Consider the following 26,461-nt stretch of genomic DNA (forward strand, 5'->3'; position numbering starts at 1 on the left):
TTTGGGGTACATACATTTGAGTGCGTTTTATACATACATAGTTTTGCCATCTAGAAAACCAAGTCGTCATTCATCACTCCATTGCTGTGTGTGCTCCTCTAGACGCCGTGTTCATGCTGCTCATTCACAATATTCAGACAAAAAACAAAGATACATTTCAACAAAACAAAAAAGGAAATAAAGTATCACCCTTCCTATCTTGGGCAGACATAACCATATATAGCACATTCAAAAAGTATTATTTTCTTCAGCTAGCATATCTAAGTGAAGATAAGAGTTGCCTTAAAAGTTTATATTCAGTACTAAAACCAATCCAAAACTACATGTTCCTGGCACATAGAGTTAACTACAACCTCTGAAGTCAAAGCCAGGAAAAAGCTCAGTTATTCATTAATCCATCCCTGCTAGGCTAGGATATGTGCAGATTTTCCGTGTCTCTTTCAACCTTGTTAGAACAAATAAACTCTTAAGAGTAGGAAGCCAAGATCAACTGTGTCATTACAACTAAATTGTTGAAGCCTGGGACCTGAATGCTAGCTCATATTAACATAGAGTTAACCCCCTGACTTCTTCCATCAGTTATTTCCAGAAAAGTAACATCAGCTATTGTATTAAAAAAATAATGAAAACCACTATCGCTTATCGGAGTCGTATATATAAATGATAATATCAAAATAAATACTTGGGCGAGTACTCCGACCTTTATCCATCTTATTCTACAAGGTAACACCAACTAAACCCAGCAAATTCTTACAGTTGCCTGCCTCTGAGTGCTAAAACTAATATACATTTAAGTGCTTGGTTCTTCCATAAGGTACCATCTTATGCAATCAGCTACTTCATAATTCTAAATCAAGTGCCATCAAAATTTATTATGGCTTGGTGCACTTTTACATGCTTCACTCAAACTAAATGTGAAAGCTCACTGGGATCTGAATATTTGGGCTCACACATTGTTTACCAAAACTGAAGGTAGAATGACATGGAAGCATAAGAAGCAGCCCTCCTCTTTTTTGCTGCCAACCTCCCTCTCAGATGTCGATACTCTCTGAAAAATTTGCATGATGCTCTTCTATACAATTTTGGAAAGAAAACCATTCTTGAATCAGAAAATTGCTAGCTATCATCGTTTATCAATTATAAAGTAGACCAAGGCAGCAATCATATTAAGCTGGCAAATAAAGGACAACAACCACACTATCAAGAAGATCTATAAACTCTGTACGTGTGTGTGTGTGTGTGTGTGTGTGTGTGTGTGTGTGTGTGTGCATGCACACTTGTGCAAAACACGGTGATTCATCAACATGGTAACTAGAAAATACACTGCACACTGAACCTGCTATATGATCCATCAACACGGTAATTCTCTTGTGCAAAACACGCAGTACCTACATGAATAGAATGAAACAAAATAAGGTAACTCCTTTAGAGTACAACAATATTACCAACTGAATGACATGCACTACTACTTCCATGTACCATCTGTAATTCTGACAATAGAACAAACAAAAATTATAGATACGTTGGAGACGTATCATCCAGCGTACCACGGGGCCGGCTGAAACTGCTGCGTGGACAGGCGGCTCCTCCCTGAGCGCCGTGGGGCTGCTGCTGCTTGCGCACACCACGCCGACCCCCGCGGCGACCCCCATTGGCAGTCAGGGCTGGCTGCTGCGGCGGGAAGGGGGCCGGCACCTGCGGGAAGGCGGGCAGCGGCGGGGTGGCCGGCGCGGGGCGCGACTGAGGTGCATGTAGCGTCGAGCCACCGCGGGTGCCGGTGGTGAGGGCGGTGTGCGTAGCCCGTGTCTGCGCCATCTTCATACATCGCTCCTCAAGCTTTAGGTACGCCACAACCTTAGCGAAGGTCGTCTCCGGGATGAGGGTATGGACGCGGCGTTCCCAAAGTCTTCGTTGAGACCGGCGGTGAGGGTGCTGATGAGGAGCTCGTCACCGACCCTTCTCACCAAGATCACGGAGCTCATCGGCAAGCTTTTTGAGGCGCATGCAAAAATCATCAATGGATGAATCAAGCTGCTGGCACACATAAAACTCGCCGTGAAGGAGGACCTTGCGCTGAAGTTTGTTGTCAGTGAATAGGCCGTTGAGCTTGGTCCAGACAGCGTAGGCGTCGTCCTCATCGCACACCACCGTGTTGAAGAGGTCCTTGGAGATGGTGAGGTAGAATCATCGGATGATGGTGGCGTCGAGAATCATCTAGTCCTCGTTGTTCACCATGAGACGAGAGTCCACGGTGCCACCGTGTAGCAGGTACTCACGGAACACAAAGGAGAAGTACCTTTTCCAGACGGAGTAGGAGGCAGTGGACCGATCAAGGATCACCAGAACGCGTTCGAAGATGTTGAGATCACGAACGAGGTCGATGTCCGGACCGGCGAACGGGTTGCTGCACCCGGAGGAGACCGAGGAGCTCGGGGAGGCCATGGCAGCGGGGTGGATCGGTGGGAGGGAGGGCGGCATCTAGGGTGAAAGGAGAAGGCAACGGTGGGAGAGGGTTAGGGTGGGGGCGGTGGCTGCGGGGACAAAGGGTGGTAGCGGTGGCTAGGGTTAGGGTGGCGAAAGCGGTGGAGGGAGGCAGCGGCGGCGGCGGCTAGGAGGAGCGATGGCGCCGACTAAGATAGGATCGTAGAGAAAACTGATACCATGCAGAGACTTAGGTTTAGGCAGTGCAACTCACAATGCATTGACCAGATGCACTAGACACGTATATAATGTACAAGACACTAGACACGTATATAATGTACAAGACGGGCCACAACCTCAACTATACAGGAAAACTAGGAGGTGGACCTACGACACAACATACATACACAAATATATTCAACACCTTCAAACACACCCTAGGTGTCCAAAAATATAAACTGAAATGTTGTAAAAATCGTCGCATGACCATAAATAGCATGTAGGAACAGCAAAATCCATTTCCCTCGAAAGGCACTCAGTTACCAAACATAAAAAATATGAAATGTCATGAAAATCACCACTGGGCCCAAAATATAGGCCAGAAATACCCCAACATACTACCTCATTATGGGCCCCAAAATAGCCATGAAGGAACAATGAGTGTGATGATCCAACAAAATATGCAAAATATTTTATGGGCAAGTAGAAAGCAAAAAAGACAGATCCAAACTTTGCATGCTACTGCATTCATCAGATTTCTTTCCTTTCCTTTCCTGGAGCTTGCTTGTGAAAGCAAGCAAGCACAAAGGGATCAATCAGTCTTCTTCCTCTTCTACACTAAAGAATGATGAATTACAACACAAAGTTGCGACAGCGTAAACTTAATTTCTGTGTCATCCTAATTGCCGTTTTTCTTCTCATGTGGCTTGCCTCCATCACGTCCCCGTTCCTTCCCGGGAGCGTCTCATGCTCTCGTCCATCAGCTTGAACGTCTTCTTTACAAGTTTCTGGTCCAGCGCTGTCGTTCTGTAGATCTTGAACACCCGGTCGACACGCTCGGGCTTGCTGCTCTGGAAGTAGACCTCCTCAAACTTCTTCTTCACGAACCTGCACTCAAGTAAAACACCATAAGTAAACTGAAACTAATAATGTACGTGGTGAGAGCGGCAGGCATGGCACTCACTCATAGGCATGCTCCACATCCTGTTTGCCAGGCGCGATTGGCTCATAGTCCTTAAACCACTCGCACACGGTCAAAGGAACCTTTTGTATTTTCCTCTCGAATATGTCAAATTTGTTGAGGAACAACATGAAGGATGTTTTCTGGACCGATCGAAAGCAACATCACATCAAGTAGAGTAGGATCAGAAATACTCCAAAATAGCTTCAAGTTAAAACGGGAAATTTGAGACAGACCTCAAAACATCTCTGCTTTAATACCCAGTCGAACAGCTCCTTGGTCTCCATCATCCTGTTCTGCGTCTCGTCCTCAAATAACAACTGATCGTACCTGACAGACAGTAACAGCCTCCAAACATCAGACAAAGGATGCACCCATTCATGTATTCAGTGCAGTTTAGAAATGAGATTGTACTCACTCGCTAATGGCAGCACAAAAGATAACTGCATCAACACCTTCAAAGAGATGAATCCACTTCCTTCTCTCATTCCTTTGACCCCCTACGTCGTACAGCCTGTACACCTCTCCGCCCCTTTTGCTCTCTCCAAGGGGGCTGCATGCAGAGAGAGAAACTGCCCGGTTAACTCTCTTCAGTCTGTCATTCTGTATGTATCTGAGCAGAGCAAAAGATGACATATGCAAACCTCAATTAACCAGATTACCTAAATTGAATTTCTACAACCCCATTTGTCCGCACTCTTGCATGGAGCACATCCTCCTGCAAAACATCTCGAAATGTTAGCAGGGAAAAGATCTGACCATCATTATATCCATCTGATAACCAGTAAATAAATGTCTCCAGATAAGAATTTGATTGTGGATAATTACAGACCGACCTTTGTTGGTACGTAATCTGCTTCAGCTAATCGGTCCAAATTGTCCATGAAGTAGTGTGCACAGTCAGGAACTTGCAGCACACTTCCACACGAGTAAGTTTCCTACACAGTAGATGCATTTCTTTATAACTAAGTTGGTTGTTTGACGTCATTCACATCTCTTTACAGAAACCGAAACAAAAACCTGAATGGCTTGATCTTCCCATAATTTTCTTACATCCTGTACGAGTTCTTTGTTAAGCGACGGGTAATCCAACCTGCCTCCGATTTCTGATAGTTTTTCTCCAATCTCCTGAAGATAGGATAGGATGGCACGACATAAAAAATAAACAGACTTCATAACAATCTCAATAATACTGTACGGCATACGATGTCAAGCTGGAAACAAGTATCCTTTACATAAAGAAGGAAACACGTCTTGTAATCTCATTGGCATTGTAATGCATATGATGTTAAGGTGGTAACCTGTATCCTTCAGTGCCATCAAACAATTTAAACAGTAAAGCCCTCAAAGTGCCAAATCTAAACAACCAAAATTTTAAGTGACAATCATCACAATCATACAAGGTGAAGGATTACTGAGTATATAAGAGTAATATAAGAGTATATACTTCCCAGTTATCAGAAGACAAATGATTTCCCCGCAAAAAAAAAAGACTAATGATTTGAGGAAAATCAAAGGAGCAGAGCAATACATAAAAGGGAAAAGTATTCGAGAGTTGGATATGTATTCGAGAATGACAGTGGAAAAGCAGCAAAACACAATACTGCCTGCTTAAAGCAGGGTGTTTACGGGTCTGAAGAGGTTCATCTAGATCTAGTGCAGCAGAGCTGCAATGCGAGGTCTGAAGAGGTTCGATTGTAGCTAGCTACAGTAGTTGTGTAACAAACAGATGATGGTTATCAGTTTGAAATAGAAACTGCTGCTTGCTCTCTGGACAATAATACTGCTTAAAGATGTTCCTTAACAAGGAACTGCTGCTCCAGTTGTAAATTGTAGCAGATGATGGTTACCATGTTGCAAGATATTACATCATGTTGTAAGTTGGACAGGTTCGAACATAGCCTAGACTAGCTGGTTGTGTAACTGTAATGCTGCTTCAGTTGTAACAGACCACAGTTACCATGTTGCGAGATATTGGTGGTGCTTATGTCCAAATCCACCAAATGTAACTCTACTACTTACTGAACAAAATAGGATGCACGGACCTGATTATCGGGTAATATCACATATTTTGAAGACTCGGGTTCCACTTGGGCAAGCTCTTTAGCTCCATCGTATAGTATCTGTGCAAATTCAACTCATTATTACTCAGGGAAAATATGTGCAAACACACCAGCCCCCATAAGAAGATGATAAAGCTGCCTACATGATCCCCACTAAGCAATGAGAGGAAGAGGAAAAAAATCATATATATTAAAACACACCCGTTCCAGTAGTAGGAGCATACTTTGATTGTCTGGAACACGTTGGCATGGATGACGGGCGTATAGCCCTTGAGTTCTGCCTCGTCGAAGCCGGTTCTGAAAAGAAGCTTGATCTGAAGATAAACAAACATTCAGTAAACGTAAGGGCATACTATATTTCCATGGGGCCATGGGGCAGGGAAGAATAATACAATACAATGGAGGGGTTCTTGCCTGTTTAAATATCGTGGACTTTCCTGATTCTCCGGCACCTGAAAAAGAAAGAAAGCATCGGCATCCTATTAGGAATCGCTCTGTCCTGATTCTGAAGCAAAGCAGGCTAAAGAAGAGAGGTCCAAGTAATGTTTTCAGTGATCCCAATCATTAACGAGAAAGCTTGCAAGAAAAATTCAAAAACAAAGGAGATACACAAATGAAGTTGGTTAGAAAGATTTAGTTGAGTGAAGCAGTAAATTCAAATTGTGAAGATAATATTGAGACTAGCAGGCATAAGAAGAAATGCGTGTAAAAGTTAAAGTGAGTTGGCAGTTAGGTTACCAAGAAGCAAGAGCTTGTGGATGTGCTGGTCCGCCTTTGTCTCCTGAAGAATCCGCCGGTCGATGTCTGCAGACTGTAGTGGTGCATCAGGACATTAGGACAGGACAGGAGGAATTGAATGAAATGAAGAGGTCTAGTAAGTGGTATGGAAAGGAGGCTACTCACTCTTGTGTTGTCAGCTGCGTCTGCCTCATTTACTGAGTGAGGTCTGCTGCAGGATGAGCCCATGGTTTGAAGCGCACACGCGAGCATGGAGACTTATTATTATTATTCTAGAAGACAAGACGCGCGGTGGGTCTCATGCTTCCTTCCTTGCCAATGACCTGAAAGATAAGATGACGGGGGGCAAGTAAGATCCAGAGACCTCTAAATAAAACTACTTATAGCTTAATAAAAAAGAGATGAGATGAGATGTGGAACAAATCAAGCAGCATATCCTTTCCTTTCCTTTCCTTTCCTTTCCTTTCCTTGGTACAGTACATTTACATTTACAGTAGAAACAAATCAACAAATCAAGAAAGAAAGAAAGAAATTAATAAGCAAGCAAAGCTAGAACGTGATTTGGTAGTGGCGACCTACCAACTGCACGGCGGGCGGGCGGGCGGGCGGATCTACTGAGCGAGCTAGCTAGCTACAACCAACAAGCTGTGTTTTTTATTTATTTATTTTCTGAGTGACGAAAAGAGATGAGAGATAGAATGAATCTGAATCTAGGCTTCTTGCTTGCTTGCTTGCTGCTCATACATACCTCAATCGAATCCGATCCGATCCAAGGGCAGGGCAGGGGAGCCAAGAAGGCCCAACCCAATCCAATCCAATCCAAGGGGAGGGGAGGGGAGGGGAGGGGCGGGGTGGAGACGGCAGGGGGGAGCTTCTGGGCGGCGGCGGGTGGTTTGTAGGGAGGAGGAGAGATTGGTTCGGTAGGTCAGTGAGAGTGAGAGTGAGGAACCAAAGTGGGAGTGGAGTGAGAGAAGGGAATGCGTGCGTCCTCCCACTTTGGTTTGGTAGGCAAGACAAAATCGAAATGGAAATCCAACTACAACAAACGTCCTATATTATAAGACGGAGGGAGTACAAAGGAAGCCCAATAAAAAAAAATATTCTTTTTTGATGAAATGAAACTACTAAAATCACGTCACCAATACAAAATTTCCAAACAGAGAAAATAAAATAAAATACTCCTATTATTGTAGAAACCTTTAAAAAACTGAACTAAAATTCAGGGTGGTGGTTGTCTTAGAGCATCTCCAGTGCACCCCAACACGCTCCAAGACGCCTTTTTTTCCGTCGGCGCAAAAAAATCCAGTCACGCTCCCAGGACGCCGAATTCCGCCGATTCTGCCCATTCTTTGGCCCGGTGATCTCAGCCTGAACCTAGCGCACTGGGGGGGCTCCGGCGGAAGGAAAAGTGGCGCGTGGGCCACCACTATCAACGAGAAACGTCTTCTTCCCCGCCCATATTCAACCCGCGCGCGGCAGGACGCCACTTCCCCTTTCGCCGCCATGCCGATCCCGACGCCACCCACCTGCCCACAGTTGCTACTCCGCCGCTAGAAAGGCCATTCCCCTATGGAAAGAGAGGGTTTCGCCACGACAGCCTCCATCCTGCTCCTGGGCGAGCTTTCCAGGGCTCTGACCACGCAGGCGGGGATACCGGCGGCTGCCCACCCACCACGCTCGCTAGGTGTTCGACGATTTGCCTGTTCAGCAATGAACTCCGACGAGGAGGAGGCGTTCGCAGCTCTGATGGAGGAGGAAGCCGCGGCCGACACCGATGACGAAGAACACCTCATGATCCTCGCCGCTCTGGCCGGCCTGTTCGTGAACAATGCAAAGCCGCGGCAAGGTGGCTCGGTGTCGGGCTGCCGTAATAGCAAGCAGAGGCATCGAATGGAGGGCTATTGCTTGCTCTACGCTGACTACTTCGCCGATGCTCCACTGCACATGGAGAAAGTATTTCGGTGTCGTTATCGGATGAGCCGGAAGCTCTTCCTCGGGATTGTGAATGTCATCCGGGAGTTCGACAGCTATTTCATTTGCAAGAAGGATTGCACCGGCACAGTTGGATTCTCCTCACTCCATAAGTGCACAACAGCTATTTTCGCCGTCTCCACCCGCCAGGAGGCTTGCAGGAAGGATGTCGAGCGGGCATTTGGTGTTCTCCAATCTTGATTTGCTGTTGTCTGATGCCCCGCTCTAGCCTGGTCGAAATCTCAGATGTGGGAGGTGATGAATTGTTGTGTCATCTTGCACAGCATGATCATTGAGAGCGAGCAGGAAGAGCCACTGTTTGACACTGAACCATATTTCTGAAGGAAATATGCCCTAGAGGCAATAATAAAGTTATTATTTATTTCCTCGTATCATGATAAATGTTTATTATTCATGCTAGAATTGTATTAACCGGAAAGATAATACATGTGTGAATACATAGACAAATATAGTGTCACTAGTATGCCTCTACTTGACTAGCTCGTTGATCAAAGATGGTTGAGTTTCCTAGCCATAGACATGAGTTGTCATTTGATTAACGGGATCACATCATTAGGAGAATGATGTGATTGACTTGACCATTCCGTTAGCTTAGCACTTGATCGTTTAGTTTACTGCTGTTGCTTTCTTCATGACTTATACATGTTCCTATGACTATGAGATTATGCAACTCCCGATTACCGGAGGAACACTTTGTGTGCTACCAAACGTCACAACATAACTGGGTCATTATAAAGGTGCTCTACAGGTGTCTCCGATGGTACTTGTTGATTTGGCATAGATCGAGATTAGGATTTGTCACTCCAATTGTCGGAGAGGTGTCTCTGGGTCCTCTCGGTAATGCACATCACTATAAGCCTTGCAAGCAATGTGACTAATGAGTTAGTTGCGGGATGATGCATTACGGAATGAGTAAAGAGACTTGCTGGTAACGAGATTGAGCTAGGTATTGAGATACCGACGATCGAATCTCGGGCAAGTAACATATCGATGACAAAGGGAACAACGTATGTTGTTATGCGGTTTGACCGATAAAGATCTTTGTAGAATATGTAGGAACCAATATGAGCATCCAGGTTCCGCTATTGGTTATTGACCGGAGACATGTCTCGGTCATGTCTACATAGTTCTCGAACCCGTAGGGTCCGCGCGCTTAAAGTTCTGTGACGATCGGTATTATGAGTTTATATGTTTTCATGTACTGAAGGTAGTTCGGAGTCCCGGATATGACCACGGACATGACGAGCAGTCTCGAAATGGTCGATACATAAAGATCGATATATTGGATGACTATGTTTGGACTTCAGAAGGGTTCCGGGCAAGTTTGGACTAATACCGGAGTACCGGGGGGTTACCGGAACCCCCCGGGGGATGTAATGGGCCTGTTGGGCCTTAGTGGAGAAGAGAGGGGGAAGCCAGGAGGGGCGCACGGCCCCCCTTGCCCCAGTCCGAATTGGACAAGGGAAGGAGGTGGCGGCCCCCCTCTCCTTCCCTCTCTCCACCTCCTCATTCCCCCTTCTACTCCCACTAGGAAAGGAGGAGTCCTACTCCCGGTGGGAGTAGGACTCCCCCCTTGGCGCGCCCTCCTCCTTGGCCGGCCGCCTCCCCCCTAGCTCCTTTATATACGGGGGCAGGGGGCACCCCAAGACACACAAGTTGATCATTGATCTTTTAGCCGTGTGCGGTGCCCCCCTCCACCATATTCCACCTCGGTCATATCATAGCGGTGCTTAGGCGAAGCCTTGCATCGGTAACTTCATCAACATCGTCACCACGCCGTCGTGCTGACGAAACTCTCCCTCGAGCTCTACGAGATCATGAGTTCCCGGGACGTCACCGAGCTGAACGTGTGCTGAACGCGGAGGTGCCGTACGTTCGGTACTGAGGATCGGTCGATCATGAAGACATACGACTACATCAACCGCGTTGTCATAACGCTTCCGCTTAACGGTCTACGAGGGTACGTGGACGACACTCTCCCCTCTCGTTGCTATGCATCACGATGATCTTGCGTGTGCGTAGGAATTTTTTTGAAATTACCACGTTCCCCAACAGTGGCATGCTACCTCTTGAGCACTGCGTTGGGTTTCCCTTGAAGAGGAAAGGGTGATGCAGTAAAGTAGCGTAAGTATTTCCCTCGGTTTTTGAGAACCAAGGTATCAATCCAGTAGGAGACCACGCTCGAGTCCCACACACCTACACAAACAAATAAGAACCTCGCAACCAACGCGATAAAAGGGGTTGTCAATCCCTTCACGGTCACTTACGAGAGTGAGATCTGATAGATATGATAAGATAATATTTTTGGTATTTTTTATAATAAAGAGAAATAAAGATGCAAAGTAAAATAAATGGCAATAGAAATATCTAAGTGTTGGAAGATTAATATGATGGAAAATAGACCCGGGGGCCATAGGTTTCACTAGTGGCTTCTCTCAAGAGCACAAGTATTACGGTGGGTGAACAAATTACTGTCGAGCAATTGATAGAATTGAGCATAGTTATGAGAATATCTAGGTATGATCATGTATATAGGCATCACGTCCGTGACAAGTAGACCGAAACGATTCTGCATCTACTACTATTAGTCCACACATCGACCGCTATCCAGCATGCATCTAGAGTATTAAGTTCATAAGAACGGAGTAACGCTTTAAGCAAGTTGACATGATGTAGAGGGATAAACTCATGCAATATGATATAAACCCCATCTTTTTATCCTCGATGGCAACAATACAAGACGTGTCGTTTCCCTTTCTGTCACTGGGATCGAGTACCGCAAGATTGATCCCAAAGCTAAGCACTTCTCCCATTGCAAGAAAGATCAATCTAGTAGGCCAAACCAAAATGATAATTCGAAGAGACTTGCAAAGATAACCAATTATACATAAAAGAATTCAGAGGAGATTCAAATATTGTTCATAGATAAACTTGATCATAAACCCACAATTCATCGGTCTCGACAAACACACCACAAAAGAAGATTACATCGAATAGATCTCCAAGAGAATCGAGGAGAACTTTGTATTGAGATCCAAAGAGAGAGAAGAAGCCATCTAGCTAATAACTATGAACCCGAAGGTCTGAGGTAAACTACTCACACATCTTCGGAGAGGCTACGGTGTTGATGTAGAAGCCCTCCGTGATCAATGCCCCCTCCGGCGGAGCGCCGGAAAAGGCCCCAAGATGGGATCTCGTGGGTACAGAAGGTTGCGGCGGTGGAATTAGGTTTTCGTGGATGCGTCTGATGGTTTGGGGGTACGTAGGTATATATAGGAGGAAGAAGTACGTCGGTGGAGCAACGTGGGCCCCACGAGGATGGAGGGCGCGCCTGGGGGTAGGCGCGCCCCCTGCCTCATGCTCTCCTCGTTGATTTCTTTACGTGGACTCCAAGTCCTCTGGATCACGTTTGTTCCGAAAATCATGTTCCCGAAGGTTTCATTCCGTTTGGACTCCGTTTGATATTCTTTTTCTGCGAAACACTGAAATAGGCAAAAAAAACAGCAATTTGGGCTGGGCCTCCGGTTATAGGTTAGTCCCAAAATAATATAAAAGTGTATAATAAAGCCCATTAAACATCCAAAACAGAATATAATATAGCATGGAACAATAAAAAATTATAGATACGTTGGAGACGTATCAAGCATCCCCAAGCTTAATTCCTGCTCCAGTAGGTAAATGATAAAAAGAGAATTTTTGATGTGGAATGCTACTTGGCATAATTTTCAATGTAATTCTCTTAATTGTGGTATGAATGTTCAGATCCGAATGATTCAAGATAAAAGTCTAATATTGACATAAAAATAATATTAATTCAAGCATACTAACTAAGCAATTATGTCTTCTCAAAATAACATGGCCAAAGAAAGTTATCCCTACAAAATCATATAGTCTGGCTATGCTCTATCTTCATCACACAAAGTATTTAATCATGCACAACCCCGATGACAAGCCAAGCAATTGTTTCATACTTTTGGTGTTCTCAAACTTTTCAATCTTCGCGCAATACATGAGCGTGAGCCATGGACATAGAACTATATGTGGAATAGAATGGTGGTTGTGGAGAAGACAAAAAAGGAGAAGATAGTCTCACATCAACTAGGCGTATCAACGGGCTATGGAGATGCCCATTGATAGATATCAATGTGAGTGAGTAGGGATTGCCATGCAACGGATGCACTAGAGCTATAAGTATGTGAAAGCTCAACAAAAGAAACTAAGTGGGTGTGCATCCAACTCGCTTGCTCATGAAGACCTAGGGCATTTTGAGGAATCCCATCATTGGAATATACAAGCCAAGTTCTATAATGAAAATTTCTCACTAGTATATGAAAGTGATAACATAGGAGACTCTCTATCATGAAGATCATGGTGCTACTTTTGAAGCACAAGTGTGGTAAAAGGATAGTAACATTGTCCCTTCTCTCTTTTTCTCTCATTTTTTTTCTTTGGGCCTCCTCTCTTTTTTTTGGCCTGTTTTTTTATATAGTCCGGAGTCTCATCCCGACTTATGGGGGAATCATAGTCTCCATCATCCTTTCCTCACTTGGGACAATGCTCTAATAATGATGATCATCACACTTTTATTTTCTTTACAACTCAAGAATTACAACTCAAAACTTAGAACAAAATATGACTCTATGTGGATGCCTCCGGCGGTGTACCGGGATATGCAATGATTCAAGAGTGACATGTATGAAAGAATTATGAACGGTGGCTTTGTCACAAATACGATGTCAACTACATGATCATGCAAAGCAATATGACAATAATGAAGCGTGTCATAGTAAACGGAACGGTGGTAAGTTGCATGGCAATATATCTCGGAATGCTATGGAAATGCCATGATAGGTAGGTATGGTGGCTGTTTTGAGGAAGGTATATGGTGGGTGTATGATACCGGCGAAAAGTGCGCGGTATTAGAGAGGCAATGGTGGAAGGAAGAGAGTGCGTATAATCCATGGACTCAACATTAGTCATAAAGAACGCATATACTTGTTGCAAAAATCTACGAGTTATCAAAGCAAAGTATTACGCGCATGCTCCTAGGGGGATAGATTGGTAGGAAAAGACCATCGCTCGTCCCCGACCGCCACTCATAAGGAAGACAATCAATAAATAAATCATGCTCTGACTTCATCACATAACGGTTCACCATACGTGCATGCTACGGGAATCACAAAATTTAACACAAGTACTTCTCAAATTCACAACTACTCAACTAGCATGACTCTAATATCACCATCTTCATATCTCAAAACAATTATCAAGCATCAAACTTCTCATAGTATTCAACGCACTCATAAGAATTTTTTTTACTAATCTTGGATGCCTATCATAATTAAAGTAAATTACCATGCTGTTTTGTAGGACTCTCAAAATAATATAAGTGAAGCATTAGAGAACAATAGTTTCTATAGAACAAATCCACCACCGTGCTCTAAAAGATATAAGCGAAGCACTAGAGCAAAAACTATATAGCTCAAAAGATATAAGTGAAGCACATAGAGTATTCTAATAAATTCCGAATCATGTGTGTCTCTCTCAAAAGGTGTGTACAGCAAGGATGATTGTGGTAACTAAAAAGCAAAGACTCAAATTATACAAGACGCTCCAAGCAAAACACATATCATGTGGTGAATAAAAATATAGCTCCAAGTAAAGTTACCGATGGACGAAGACGAAAGAGGGGATGCCTTCCGGGGCATCCCCAAGCTTTGGCTTTTTGGTGTCCTTAGATTATCTTGGGGTGCCATGGGCATCCCCAAGCTTAGGCTCTTGCCACTCCTTGTTCCATAATCCATCAAATCTTTTACCCAAAACTTGAAAACTTCACAACACAAAACTTAGCAGAAAATCTTGTGAGCTCCGTTAGCGAAAGAAAACAAAACACCACTTCAAGGTACTGTAATGAACTCATTCTTTATTTATATTGGTGTTAAACCTACTGTGTTCCAACTTCTCTATGGTTTATAAACTATTTTACTAGCCATAGATTCATCAAAATAAGCAAACAACACACGAAAAACAGAATCTGTCAAAAACAGAACAGTCTGTAGTAATCTGTGACTAACGCAAACTTCTGGAACTCAAAAAAATCTACCAAAATAGTAAGACCTAGACAATTTGTTTATTGATCTACTGCAATTGGAATCAGTATTGTATCACGTTTTGGTGATTTTTAACTATTGTTTTCGTGAACAGAAAGTTTCTGGAATTTTCAGCAAGATCAAATAACTATCGCCCAAGAAGATCCTATAGGTTTAACTTGGCACAAACACTAATTAAAACATAAAAACAAATCTAACCAGAGGCTGGATCAAATATTTATTCCTAAACATAAGCAAAAAGCAAAAAACTAAAATAAAATTGGGTTGCCTCCCAACAAGCGCTATCGTTTAACGCCCCTAGCTAGGCATAAAAACAAGGATAGATCTAGGTATTGCCATCTTTGGTAGGCAATCCATAAGTGGCTCTCATAATGGATTCATAAGGTAATTTTATTTTCTGTCTAGGGAAGTGTTCCATGCCTTTCCTTAACAGAAATTGGAATCTAATATTCCCTTCCTTCATATCAATAATTGCATCAATCGTTCTAAGGAAAGGTCTACCAAGAATAATAGGACATGAAGGATTGCAATCTATATCAAGAACAATGAAATCTACGGGCACATAGTTCCTATTTGCAACAATAAGAACATCATTAATTCTTCCCATAGGTTTCTTAATGGTGGAATCCGCAAGGTGCAAGTTCAAAGAACAATCATCAAATTCACGGAAACCTAACAAATCACATAAAGTTTTTGGAATCGTGGAAACACTAGCACCCAAATCACACAAAGCATAGCATTCATGATCTTTAATTTTAATTTTAATAGTAGGTTCCCACTCATCATAAAGTTTTCTAGGGATAGAAACTTCCAACTCAAGTTTTTCTTCATAAGATTGCATCAAAGCATCAACGATATGTTTAGTAAAAGCTTTATTTTGGCTATAAGCATGAGGAGAATTTAGCACGGATTGCAACAAGGAAATACAATCTATCAAAGAGCAATTATCATAATTAAGTTCCTTGAGATCCAAAATAGTGGGTTCATTAATTTCTAAAGTTTTGATCTCTTCAATCCCACTTTTACCCAATTTCGCATCAAGATCTGAAGACTCCGAATTTTTGGAACGCCTTCTAGGTAAAGGTGGCTCATATTCAGTCCCATCATTATCAAGATTCATATTGCAAAACAAAGATTTAATAGGAGACACATCAATAACTTTTAGATCTTCATCTTTATTATCAAACCATAAAATTCCTTAGACATATCATCGAGCTCTTTATTCATATATCCCATAAAGTTTTTTGTTCCTTAAGCTCGTTTCTAAAGAAATTATTATGCTCAAATTGTATATTCATAAAACTTCTGACGTTGTTTTCAATCTCTTCTAACCTTTTAAGGTGAAGGTCACCAAATCTAGGTCGAGCCATTGTGACAAGCAAGCAATCCAACACACGAGCAAACAAGAAGCAAGCGAAAAAGAGGCGAACGGAAAAGAGAGGGCGAATAAAACAGCAAGGGTGAAGTGGGGGAGAGGAAAACGAGAGGCAAAAGGCACATTATGTAATGCGAGGGATAGGAGTTTGTGATGGATACTTGGTATGTCTTGACTTGTGCGTAGACTCCCCGGCAACGGCGCCAGAAATGGCTCGTTGTCGGGAGTCAAATCTTGACTTGACTTGGCGCGAATCTCCCCGGCAACGGCGCCAGAAATCCTTCTTGCTACCTCTTGAGCACTGCGTTGGTTTTCCCTTGAAGAGGAAAGGGTGATGCAGTAAAGTAGCGTAAGTATTTCCCTCAGTTTTTTAGAACCAAGGTATCAATCCAGTAGGAGACCATGCTCGAGTCCCACGCACCTACACAAACAAATAAGAACCTCGCAACCAACGCGATAAAGGGGTTGTCAATCCCTTCACGGTCACTTACGAGAGTGAGATCTGATAGATATGATAAGATAATATTTTTGGTATTTTTATAATAAAGAGAAATAAGATGCAAAGTAAAATAAACGGCAATAGAAATAGCTAAGTGTTGGAAGATTAATATAATGGAAAATAGACCCGGGGGCCATAGGTTTCACTAGTGGCTTCTCTCAAGAGCACAAGTATTACGGTGGGTGAACAAATTACTGTCGAGCAATTGATAGAATTGAGCATAGTTATGAGAATATCTAGGTATGATCATGTATATAGGCATCACGTCCGTGACAAGTAGACCGAAACGATTCTGCATCTACTACTATTACTCCACACATCGACCGCTATCCAGCATGCATCTAGAGTATTAAGTTCATAAGAACGGAGTAACGCTTTAAGCAAGTTGACATGATGTAGAGGGATAAACTCATGCAATATGATATAAACCCCATCTTTTTATCCTTGATGGCAACAATACAATACGTGTCGTTTCCCTTTCTGTCACTGGGATCGAGCACCGCAAGATTGAACCCAAAGCTAAGCACTTCTCCCATTGCAAGAAAGATCAATCTAGTAGGCCAAACCAAAATGATAATTCGAAGAGACTTGCAAAGAACCAATCATACATAAAAGAATTCAGAGGAGATTCAAATATTGTTCATAGATAAACTTGATCATAAACCCACAATTCATCGGTCTCGACAAACACACCACAAAAGAAGATTACATCGAATAGATCTCCAAGAGAATCGAGGAGAACTTTGTATTGAGATCCAAAGAGAGAGAAGAAGCCATCTAGCTAATAACTATGGACCTGAAGGTCTGAGATAAACTACTCACACATCATCGAAGAGGCTACGGTGCTGATGTAGAAGCCCTCCGTGATCAATGCCCCCTCCGGCGGAGCGCTGGAAAAGGCCCCAAGATGGGATCTCACGGGTACAGAAGGTTGCGGCGGTGGAATTAGGTTTTCGTGGATGCCTGTGATGGTTTGGGAGTGCGTAGGTATATATAGGAGGAAGAAGTATGTCGGTGGAGTAACATGGGCCCCACGAGGGTGGAGGGCGCGCCGGGGGGGTAGGCGCGCCCCCTGCCTCGTGCTCTCCTCGTTGATTTCTTTATGTGGACTCCAAGTCCTTTGGATTACGTTTGTTCTGAAAATCACGCTCCCGAAGGTTTCATTCCGTTTGGACTCCGTTTGATATTCTTTTTCTGCGAAACACTGAAATAGGCAAAAAAACAGCAATTTGGGCTGGGCCTCCGGTTAATAGGTTAGTCCCAAAAATAATATAAAAGTGTATAATAAAGCCCATTAAACATCCAAAACAGCAATTTGGGCTGGGCCACGTAAAACTTGCAACAACAAAGTAGAGGACGTCTAACTTGTTTTTGCAGGGCATGTTGTGATGTGATATGGTCAAGACATGATGCTACATTTTATTGTATGAGATGATCATGTTTTGTAACGGAGTTATCGGCAACTGGCAGGAGCCATATGGTTGTTGCTTTATTGTATGCAATGTAATCGCCCTGTAATTGCTTTACTTTATCACTAAGCGATAGCGATAGTCGTAGAAGCAATAGTTGGCGAGACGACAATGATGCTACGATGGAGATCAAGGTGTCGCGCCGGTGACGATGGTGATCATGACGGTGCTTTGGAGATGGAGATCAAAGGCACAAGATGATGATGGCCATATCATATCACTTATATTGATTGCATGTGATGTTTATCCTTTATGCATCTTATTTTTCTTTGATTGACGGTAGCATTATAAGATGATCTCTCACTAAATTTCAAGGTATAAGTGTTCTCCCTGAGTATGCACCGTTGCGAAAGTTCGTCGTGCCGAGACACCACGTGATGATCGGGTGTGATAAGCTCTACGTTCAAATACAACGGGTGTAAGCCAGTTTTGCACACGCAGAATACCCAGGTTAAACTTGACGAGCCTAGCATATGCAGATATGGCCTCGGAACACTGAGACCGAAAGGTCGAGCGTGAATCATATAGTAGATATGATCAACATAGTGATGTTCACCATTGAAAACTACTCCATCTCACGTGATGGTCGGACATGGTTTAGTTGAGATGGATCACGTGATCACTTGGATGATTCGAGGGATGTCTATCTAAGTGGGAGTTCTTAAGTAATATGATTAATTGAACTTTAATTTATCATGAACTTAGTACCTGATAGTATTTTGCTTGTCTATGTTGTTGTAGATAGATGGCCCGTGCTGTTGTTCCATTGAATTTTAATGCGTTCCTTGAGAAAGCAAAGTTGAAAGATGATGGTAGCAATTACACGGACTAGGTCCATAACTTGAGGATTATCCTCATTGCTGCACAGAAGAATTACGTCCTGGAAGCACCGCTGGGTGCCAGGCCTGCTGCAGATGCAACTAACGACGTTAAGAATGTCTGGCAGAGCAAAGCTGATGACTACTCGATAGTTCAGTGTGCCATGCTTTACGGCTTAGAACCGGGACTTCAACGACGTTTTGAACGTCATGGAGCATATGAGATGTTCCAGGAGTTGAAGTTAATATTTCAAGCAAATGCCCGGATTGAGAGATATGAGGTCACCAACAAGTTCTACAGTTGCAAGATGGAGGAGAATAGTTATGTCAGTGAACATATACTCAAAATGTCTGGGTATAATAATCACTTGATTCAATTGGGAGTTAATATTCCGGATGATAGTGTCATTGACAGAATTCTTCAATCACTGCCACCAAGCTACAAGAGCTTTGTGATGAATTATAATATGCAAGGGATGGATAAGACAATTCCCGAGCTCTTCGCAATGCTAAAAGCTGCGGAGGTAGAAATCAAGAAGGAGCATCAAGTGTTGATGGTCAATAAGACCACCAGTTTCAAGAAAAAGGGTAAAGGGAAGAAGAAGGGCAACTTCAAGAAAAACAGCAAACAAGTTGCTGCTCAGGAGAAGAAACCCAAGTCTGGACCTAAGCCTGAGACTGAGTGCTTCTACTACAAACAGACTGGTCACTGGAAGCGAAACTGCCCCAAGTATTTGGCGGATAAGAAGGATGGCAAGGTGAACAAAGGTATATGTGATATACATGTTATTGATGTGTACCTTACTAATGCTCGCAGTAGCACATGGGTATTTGATACTGGTTCTGTTGCTAATATTTGCAACTCAAAACAGGGACTACGGATTAAGTGACGATTGGCTAAGGACGAGGTGACGATGCGCGTGGAAAATGGTTCCAAAGTCGATGTGATCGCAGTCAGCACGCTACCTCTACATCTACCTTCGGGATTAGTTTTAGACCTGAATAATTGTTATTTGGTGCCAGCGTTAAGCATGAACATTATATCTGGATCTTGTTTGATGCGAGACAGTTATTCATTTAAATCGGAGAATAATGGTTGTTCTATTTATATGAGTAATATCTTTTATGATCATGCACCCTTGAAGAGTGGTCTATTTTTATTAAATCTAGATAGTAGTGATACACATATTCATAATGTTGAAGCCAAAAGATGCAGAGTTGATAATGATAGTGCAACTTATTTGTGGCACTGCCGTTTAGATCATATTGGTGTAAAGCGCATGAAGAAACTCCATACTGATGGACTTTTGGAATCACTTGATTATGAATCACTTGGTACTTGCGAACCATGCCTCATGGGCAAGATGACTAAAACGCCGTTCTCCGGAACAATGGAGCGAGCAACAGATTTGTTGGAGATTATACATACTGATGTATGTGGTCCGATGAATATTGAGGCTCGCGGCGGGTATCGTTATTTTCTCACCTTCACAGATGATTTGAGCAGATATGGGTACATCTACTTAATGAAACATAAGTCTGAGACATTTGAAAAGTTCAAAGAATTTCAGAGTGGAGTGGAAAATCATCGTAACAAGAAAATAAAGTTTCTACGATCTAATCGTGGAGGAGAATATTTGAGTTACGAGTTTGGTCTACATTTGAAACAAAGCGGAATAGTTTCACAACTCACGCCACCCGGAACACCACAGCGTAATGGTGTGTCCGAACGTCGTAATCGTACTTTACTAGATATGGTGCGACCTATGATGTCTCTTACTGATTTACCGCTATCATTTTGGGGTTATGCTTTAGAGACAACTGCATTCACATTAAATAGGGCACCATCGAAATCCGTTGAGACGACACCTTATGAACTATGGTTTGGCAAGAAACCAAAGTTGTCGTTTCTTAAAGTTTGGGGCTACGATGCTTATGTAAAAAAACTTCAACCTGATAAGCTCGAACCCAAATCGGAGAAATGTGTCTTCATAGGATACCCAAAGGAAACTGTTGGGTACACCTTCTATCACAGATCCGAAGGTAAGACATTTGTTGCCAAGAATGGATCCTTTCTAGAGAAGGAGTTTCTCTCGAAAGAAGTGAGTGGGAGGAAAGTAGAACTTGATGAGGTAACTGTACCTGCTCCCTTATTGGAAAGTAGTTCATCACAGAAACCGGTTTCTGTGACACCTACACCAATTAGTGAGGAAGTTAATGATGTTGATCATGAATCTTCAGATCAAGTTACTACCGAACATCATAGGTCAACTAGAGTAAGATCCGCACCAGAGTGGTACGGTAATCTTGTTCTGGAGGTCATGTTACTTGACCAAGGCGAACCTATGAACTATGAAGAAGCGATGGTGAGCCCAGATTCCGCAAAATGGCTTGAGGCCATGAAATCTGAGATGGGATCCATGTATGATAACAAAGTGTAGACTTTGGTTGACTTGTGGGATGATAGGCAAGCCATAGAGAATAAATGGATCTTCAAGAAGAAGACTGACGCTGACGGTAATGTTACTGTCTACAAAGCTCGACTTGTTGCGAAAGGTTTTCGACAAGTTCAAGGGGTTCACTATGATGAGACTTTCTCACCCGTAGCGATGCTTAAGTCTGTCCGAATCATGTTAGCAATTGCTGCATTTTATGATTATGAAATTTGGCAAATGGATGTCAAAACTGCCTTCCTGAATGGATTTCTGGAAGAAGAGTTGTATATGATGCAACCGGAAGGTTTTGTCGATCCAAAGGGAGCTAACAAAGTGTGCAAGCTCCAGCGATCCATTTATGGACTGGTGCAAGCCTCTCAGAGTTGGAATAAACGTTTTGATAGTGTGATCAAAGCATATGGTTTTATACAGACTTTTGGAGAAGCCTGTATTTACAAGAAAGTGAGTGGGAGCTCTATAGCCTTTCTAATATTATATGTGGATGACATATTGCTGATTGGAAATGATATAGAATTTCTGGATAGCATAAAAGGATACTTGAATAAAAGTTTTTCAATGAAAGACCTCGGTGAAGCTGCTTACATATTGGGCATCAAGATCTATCGAGATAGATCAAGACGCTTAATTGGACTTTCACAAAGCACATATCTTGACAAAGTTTTGAAAAAGTTCAAAATGGATCAAGCAAAGAAAGGGTTCTTGCCTGTGTTACAAGGTGTGAAATTGAGTCAGACTCAATGCCCAACCACTGCAGAAGATAGAGAGAAAATGAGAAGTGTTCCCTATGCTTCAGCCATAGGCTCTATCATGTATGCAATGCTGTGTACCAGACCTGGTGTGTGCCTTGCTATTAGCTTAGCAGGGAGGTACCAAAGTAATCCAGGAATGGATCACTGGACAGCGGTCAAGAACATCCTGAAATACCTGAAAAGGACTAAGGATATGTTTCTCGTTTATGGAGGTGACAAAGAGCTCGTCGTAAATGGTTACGTCGATGCAAGCTTTGACACTGACCCGGACGATTCTAAATCGCAAACCGGATACGTGTTTACATTGAACGGTGGAGCTGTCAGTTGGTGCAGTTCTAAACAAAGCGTTGTGGCGGGATCTACGTGTGAAGCGGAGTACATAGCTGCTTCGAAAGCAGCAAATGAAGGAGTCTAGATGAAGGAGTTCATATCCGATATAGGTGTCATACCTAGTGCATTGGGTCCAATGAAAATCTTTTGTGACAATACTGGTGCAATTGCTTTGGCAAAGGAATCCAGATTTCACAAGAGAACCAAGCACATCAAGAGACTCTTCAATTCCATCCGGGATCAAGTCTAGGTGGGAGACATAGAGATTTGCAAGATACATACGGATGTGAATGTTGCAGACCCGTTGACTAAGCCTCTTCCACGAGCAAAACATGATCAGCACCAAAACTCCATGGGTGTTAGAATCATTACTGTGTAATCTAGATTATTGACTCTAGTGCAAGTGGGAGATTGAAGGAAATATGCCCTAGAGGCAATAATAAAGTTATTATTTATTTCCTCATATCATGATAAATGTTTATTATTCATGCTAGAATTGTATTAACCGGAAACATAATACATGTGTGAATACATAGACAAACATAGTGTCACTAGTATGCCTCTACTTGACTAGCTCGTTGATCAAAGATGGTTGAGTTTCCTAGCCATAGACATGAGTTGTCATTTGATTAACGGGATCACATCATTAGGAGAATGATGTGATTGACTTGACCCATTCCGTTAGCTTAGCACTTGATCGTTTAGTTTACTGCTATTGCTTTCTTCATGACTTATACATGTTCCTATGACTATGAGATTATGCAACTCCCGATTACCGTAGGAACACTTTGTGTGCTACCAAACGTCACAACGTAACTGGGTGATTATAAAGGTGCTCTACAGGTGTCTCCGATGGTACTTGTTGAGTTGGCATAGATCGAGATTAGGATTTGTCACTCCGATTGTCGGAGAGGTATCTCTGGGCCCTCTCGGTAATGCACATCACTATAAGCCTTGCAAGCAATGTGACTAATGAGTTAGTTGTGGGATGATGCATTACGAAACGAGTAAAGAGACTTGCCGGTAACGAGATTGAGCTAGGTATTGAGATACCGACGATCGAATCTCGGGCAAGTAACATATCGATGACAAAGGGAACAACGTATGTTGTTATGCGGTTTGACCGATAAAGATCTTCGTAGAATATGTAGGAACCAATATGAGCATCCAGGTTCCACTATTTGTTATTGACCGGAGACATGTCTCGGTCATGTCTACATAGTTCTCGAACCCGTAGGGTCCGCACGCTTAAAGTTCTGTGACGATCAGTATTATGAGTTTATATGTTTTGATGTACCGAAGGTAGTTCGAAGTCCCGGATATGATCACGGACATGACGAGGAGTCTCGAAATGGTCGAGACATAAAGATCGATATATTGGATGACTATGTTTGGACTTCGGAAGGGTTCCGGGCAAGTTCGGACTAATACCGGAGTACCGGGGGGTTACCGGAACCCCCCGGGGGATGTAATGGGCCTGTTGGGCCTTAGTGGAGAAGAGAGAGGGCAGCCAGGAGGTGGCGCGCGGCCCCCCTTGCCCCAGTCCGAATTGGACAAGGGAAGGGGGCGGCGGCCCCCCTCTCCTTCCTTCTCTCCACCTCCTCCTTCCCCCTTCTCCTACTCCCACTAGGAAAGAAGGAGTCCTACTCCCAGTGGGAGTAGGACTCCCCCCTTGGCGCGCCCTCCTCCTTGGCCGGCCGCCTCCCCCTAGCTCCTTTATATACTGGGGCTGGGGGGCACCCCAAGACACACAAGTTGATCATTGATCATTTAGCCGTGTGCGGTGCCCCCTCCACCATAGTCCACCTCGGTCATATCGTAGCGGTGCTTAGGCGAAGCCCTGCATCGGTAACTTCATCAACATCGTCACCACGCCGTCATGCTGACGAAACTCTCCCTCGAGCTCTACTGGATCTTGAGTTCGCGGGACGTCACCGAGCTGAACGTGTGCTGAACGCGGAGGTGCCGTACGTTCGGTACTGAGGATCGGTCTATTGTGAAGACGTACGACTACATCAACCGCGTTGTCATAACGCTTCCGCTTAACGGTCTACGAGGGTACGTGGACGACACTCTCCCCTCTCATTGCTATGCATCACCATGATCTTGGGTGTGCGTAGGAATTTTTTTGAAATTACCACGTTCCCCAACAATTTCAGGCAGGGTCCTCTTGCAACTGTCGATCACCAGGTACCCGCAGCATGGCTGCCTTCCTCAATATGCGTCAGGAGATCCGAGACCCACAGGTGCATCAAGACCTGCAGCACGGTCTGGTGGAGCACCTATGGAGGCTCAAGGGCAACACCTTGTTCGATGTGTTTTAATTTGTGTTCAGATTATGAGTTTGCTTCGTTGAACTATTTGAGTTGTATTGATTTTTGTGAAAAACTATGTGATAAAAAATAGTTTTTGTTGAATTTGTGCCAAAGTGTGCCAAATTTGGGCCTAATTTGCACCGAATTTGGGCCGAACTCGGCAGCTGGGGGGCGAACTTGTGGGGGGGGGGGCTGGGAACCCGAGCACCCCCACGTCGAAAATATCGCTGGTAAGCCCCCAGAGGCGCTATTTCAAGCCCTTGGGGGTCGAACGGCTGGAGATGCTCTTACCCTGGAGCCCACCTCATCTGTTTCCAGACACTGTTGGCGGTCGATGCTTGAAGCTCTCCCCTTGGCTATCTTATAGGGCTGGAAGCTAGCTAGCTGCCGGAGGTGAGTCAATTCAATAAAGCTTGTAGGATCGCCAGACTTCAAATATGTGGTGGCTCCATCTCCCCTCTCTTTTCTCTCATCGTCCTTGTTTGACAAAAAGGAGGCAGCGGCACTAATCCTTCATCGATACGGTGTACTGCGTGTCGTGCAAGCTCACGGCGGGATGTTCCTTCTTCATTAGATGCACAATGCCAAACCTAGTCACCAAAGCCGCAGATTCAACCATCACATGTGTGGCTGCAAAGTGTGAGGGTTGGTCGTCGGCAGGTAAGGGGTCTTACGCTGACCCCCCCCTTCTCCTCTTACTCAACATCCAAGTCTAGGAGGCCCCAACCTCCTTCCTACAATTTCCATTTCTTTCTCGGCTGACTTTGGTGGCTAGGGTTGGCATATTCAGGGTTGGCTTAGATGTGTTGGCAAGGTGAAGTCAATTGGTCTCGCTGAGGTTGGCATCTCTGCCATGGTTGGCTGCAATACCTGGACCCGACTACATTTTAACAATTTTGTTCGTGGTTCTGTGTGCAAGTTCAAAAGACTCGTCTGTAATTCTTATTCTCCTTGGTTAACATGTTGGGGGACATGTCTTGTGATCTTTAGTTTGTTCATGGTTCCTTTCGAAGAAAGATGCCTGCTACTGACATAGTTGTGAGACACGATTGTACCACCAATTCGTGGGTCATGTACAACTGGTGATTCCAACACAAGATCAGTCGTAACACACTTTCGGTGCATAAAAACGAATATGCCATGGATCGATCATGTTATGAGCGACATCAAAAGCTCATCGACACACAACAAAAAGATGCATACATACCATTGAAAGCATCACATCAAAAATTCCATTTAAATGCACGTGATTGAACCTCGGTATATGATGCATCGAGAGTGACCTTCTATCCTTACCTCCTACTTTTTGCTTAAATAGATGTAGATGGTTATAAGTTTGGGAAACAAAATAAATGAGAGAGAGAGAGTTGAAAACAAACCCGACGACCAAAAAATAATTGGACAAGAAAAAACTCAGGATGATGCATTGAGAGCGCCATCCTGCCTTATCTTGTGCTTTTCTGCTAAAATGGATGCATGATTTTTGTAAGTTTGACACCAAAATGGTGCAAGAGTTGAAATCAACCATGACGGGAAAAAGTGGACAACAAAGGTCAGTCGTAACGAGCATTCGGTGTGTAAATACGAATATGCCATGGATTGATCACGTTATGCGTGGCAATAAAAGCTCATTGACACAACAAATAGATACATATCATTGAAAGTGTCATATCAAGATTTCTATTTAATGCACACGATACAACCATAAGATATGATGCATTGTGAGCGCCTTTATATCCTTATCTTGTGCTTTTGTGCTTAAAAAATTTATATATGCAGTGGTTAAAAGCTTGAGAAACAAAAAAGTTTATGTATGAGAGAGAGAGAGAGTTCAAACAATGTTTGGAGACGAAGGGGAAAAAGTGGAGAGGAAAAAACAATGTGTTTGGGTGAGTGACCCCGTGGTTTGTTGTTGCTTGTTGTTTCCTCTCCCCTCCCTCTCGTCT

General features: G+C 43.5%; 1 protein-coding gene across 4 annotated transcripts; it reads right to left on the bottom strand.

The window, feature by feature from the left end:
* Window positions 1-3,026: 3,026 nt before the first annotated feature.
* On the bottom strand, window positions 3,027-7,412 carry LOC109777024 (guanine nucleotide-binding protein alpha-1 subunit). 4 transcript variants are annotated; one of them, XM_040397958.3, is made up of 13 exons: window positions 7,151-7,412; window positions 6,568-6,725; window positions 6,403-6,475; window positions 6,079-6,116; window positions 5,889-5,978; window positions 5,647-5,724; window positions 4,622-4,729; window positions 4,438-4,539; window positions 4,264-4,319; window positions 4,020-4,154; window positions 3,838-3,931; window positions 3,605-3,744; window positions 3,027-3,528 (listed from the first exon to the last, which is right to left on the bottom strand). In XM_040397958.3, the coding sequence occupies exons 2-13, from the start codon at window positions 6,652-6,654 to the stop codon at window positions 3,357-3,359; spliced, it is 1,173 nt and encodes a 390-aa protein (XP_040253892.1). In that variant the 5' UTR covers window positions 6,655-6,725; window positions 7,151-7,412; the 3' UTR covers window positions 3,027-3,356. The 4 variants fall into 4 exon arrangements, with proteins under 4 accessions (XP_040253892.1, XP_040253894.1, XP_073362085.1 ...); XM_040397960.3 differs by having other exon boundaries at window positions 4,655-4,729; window positions 7,151-7,396; XM_073505984.1 differs by lacking the exon at window positions 7,151-7,412 and adding an exon at window positions 6,982-7,047.
* Window positions 7,413-26,461: the final 19,049 nt, after the last annotated feature.

This window comes from Aegilops tauschii, chromosome 7, assembly GCF_002575655.3.
Source record: "Aegilops tauschii subsp. strangulata cultivar AL8/78 chromosome 7, Aet v6.0, whole genome shotgun sequence".
Lineage (NCBI taxonomy): Eukaryota > Viridiplantae > Streptophyta > Magnoliopsida > Poales > Poaceae > Aegilops > Aegilops tauschii.

Bases quoted from the DNA above. Each gene is read 5' to 3' on its own strand.
- LOC109777024 (XM_040397958.3), bottom strand. From the start codon at position 6,654: ATGCTCGCGTGTGCGCTTCAAACCATGGGCTCATCCTGCAGCAGACCT. The intron at 4,730-5,646 runs GTCCGTGCATCC...TCCTATCTTCAG, and splicing joins TGATATTACCCGATAATCAG to GAGATTGGAGAAAAACTATC. The intron at 3,745-3,837 runs GTCTGTCTCAAA...CGATCGGTCCAG, and splicing joins TAAAGCAGAGATGTTTTGAG to AAAACATCCTTCATGTTGTT.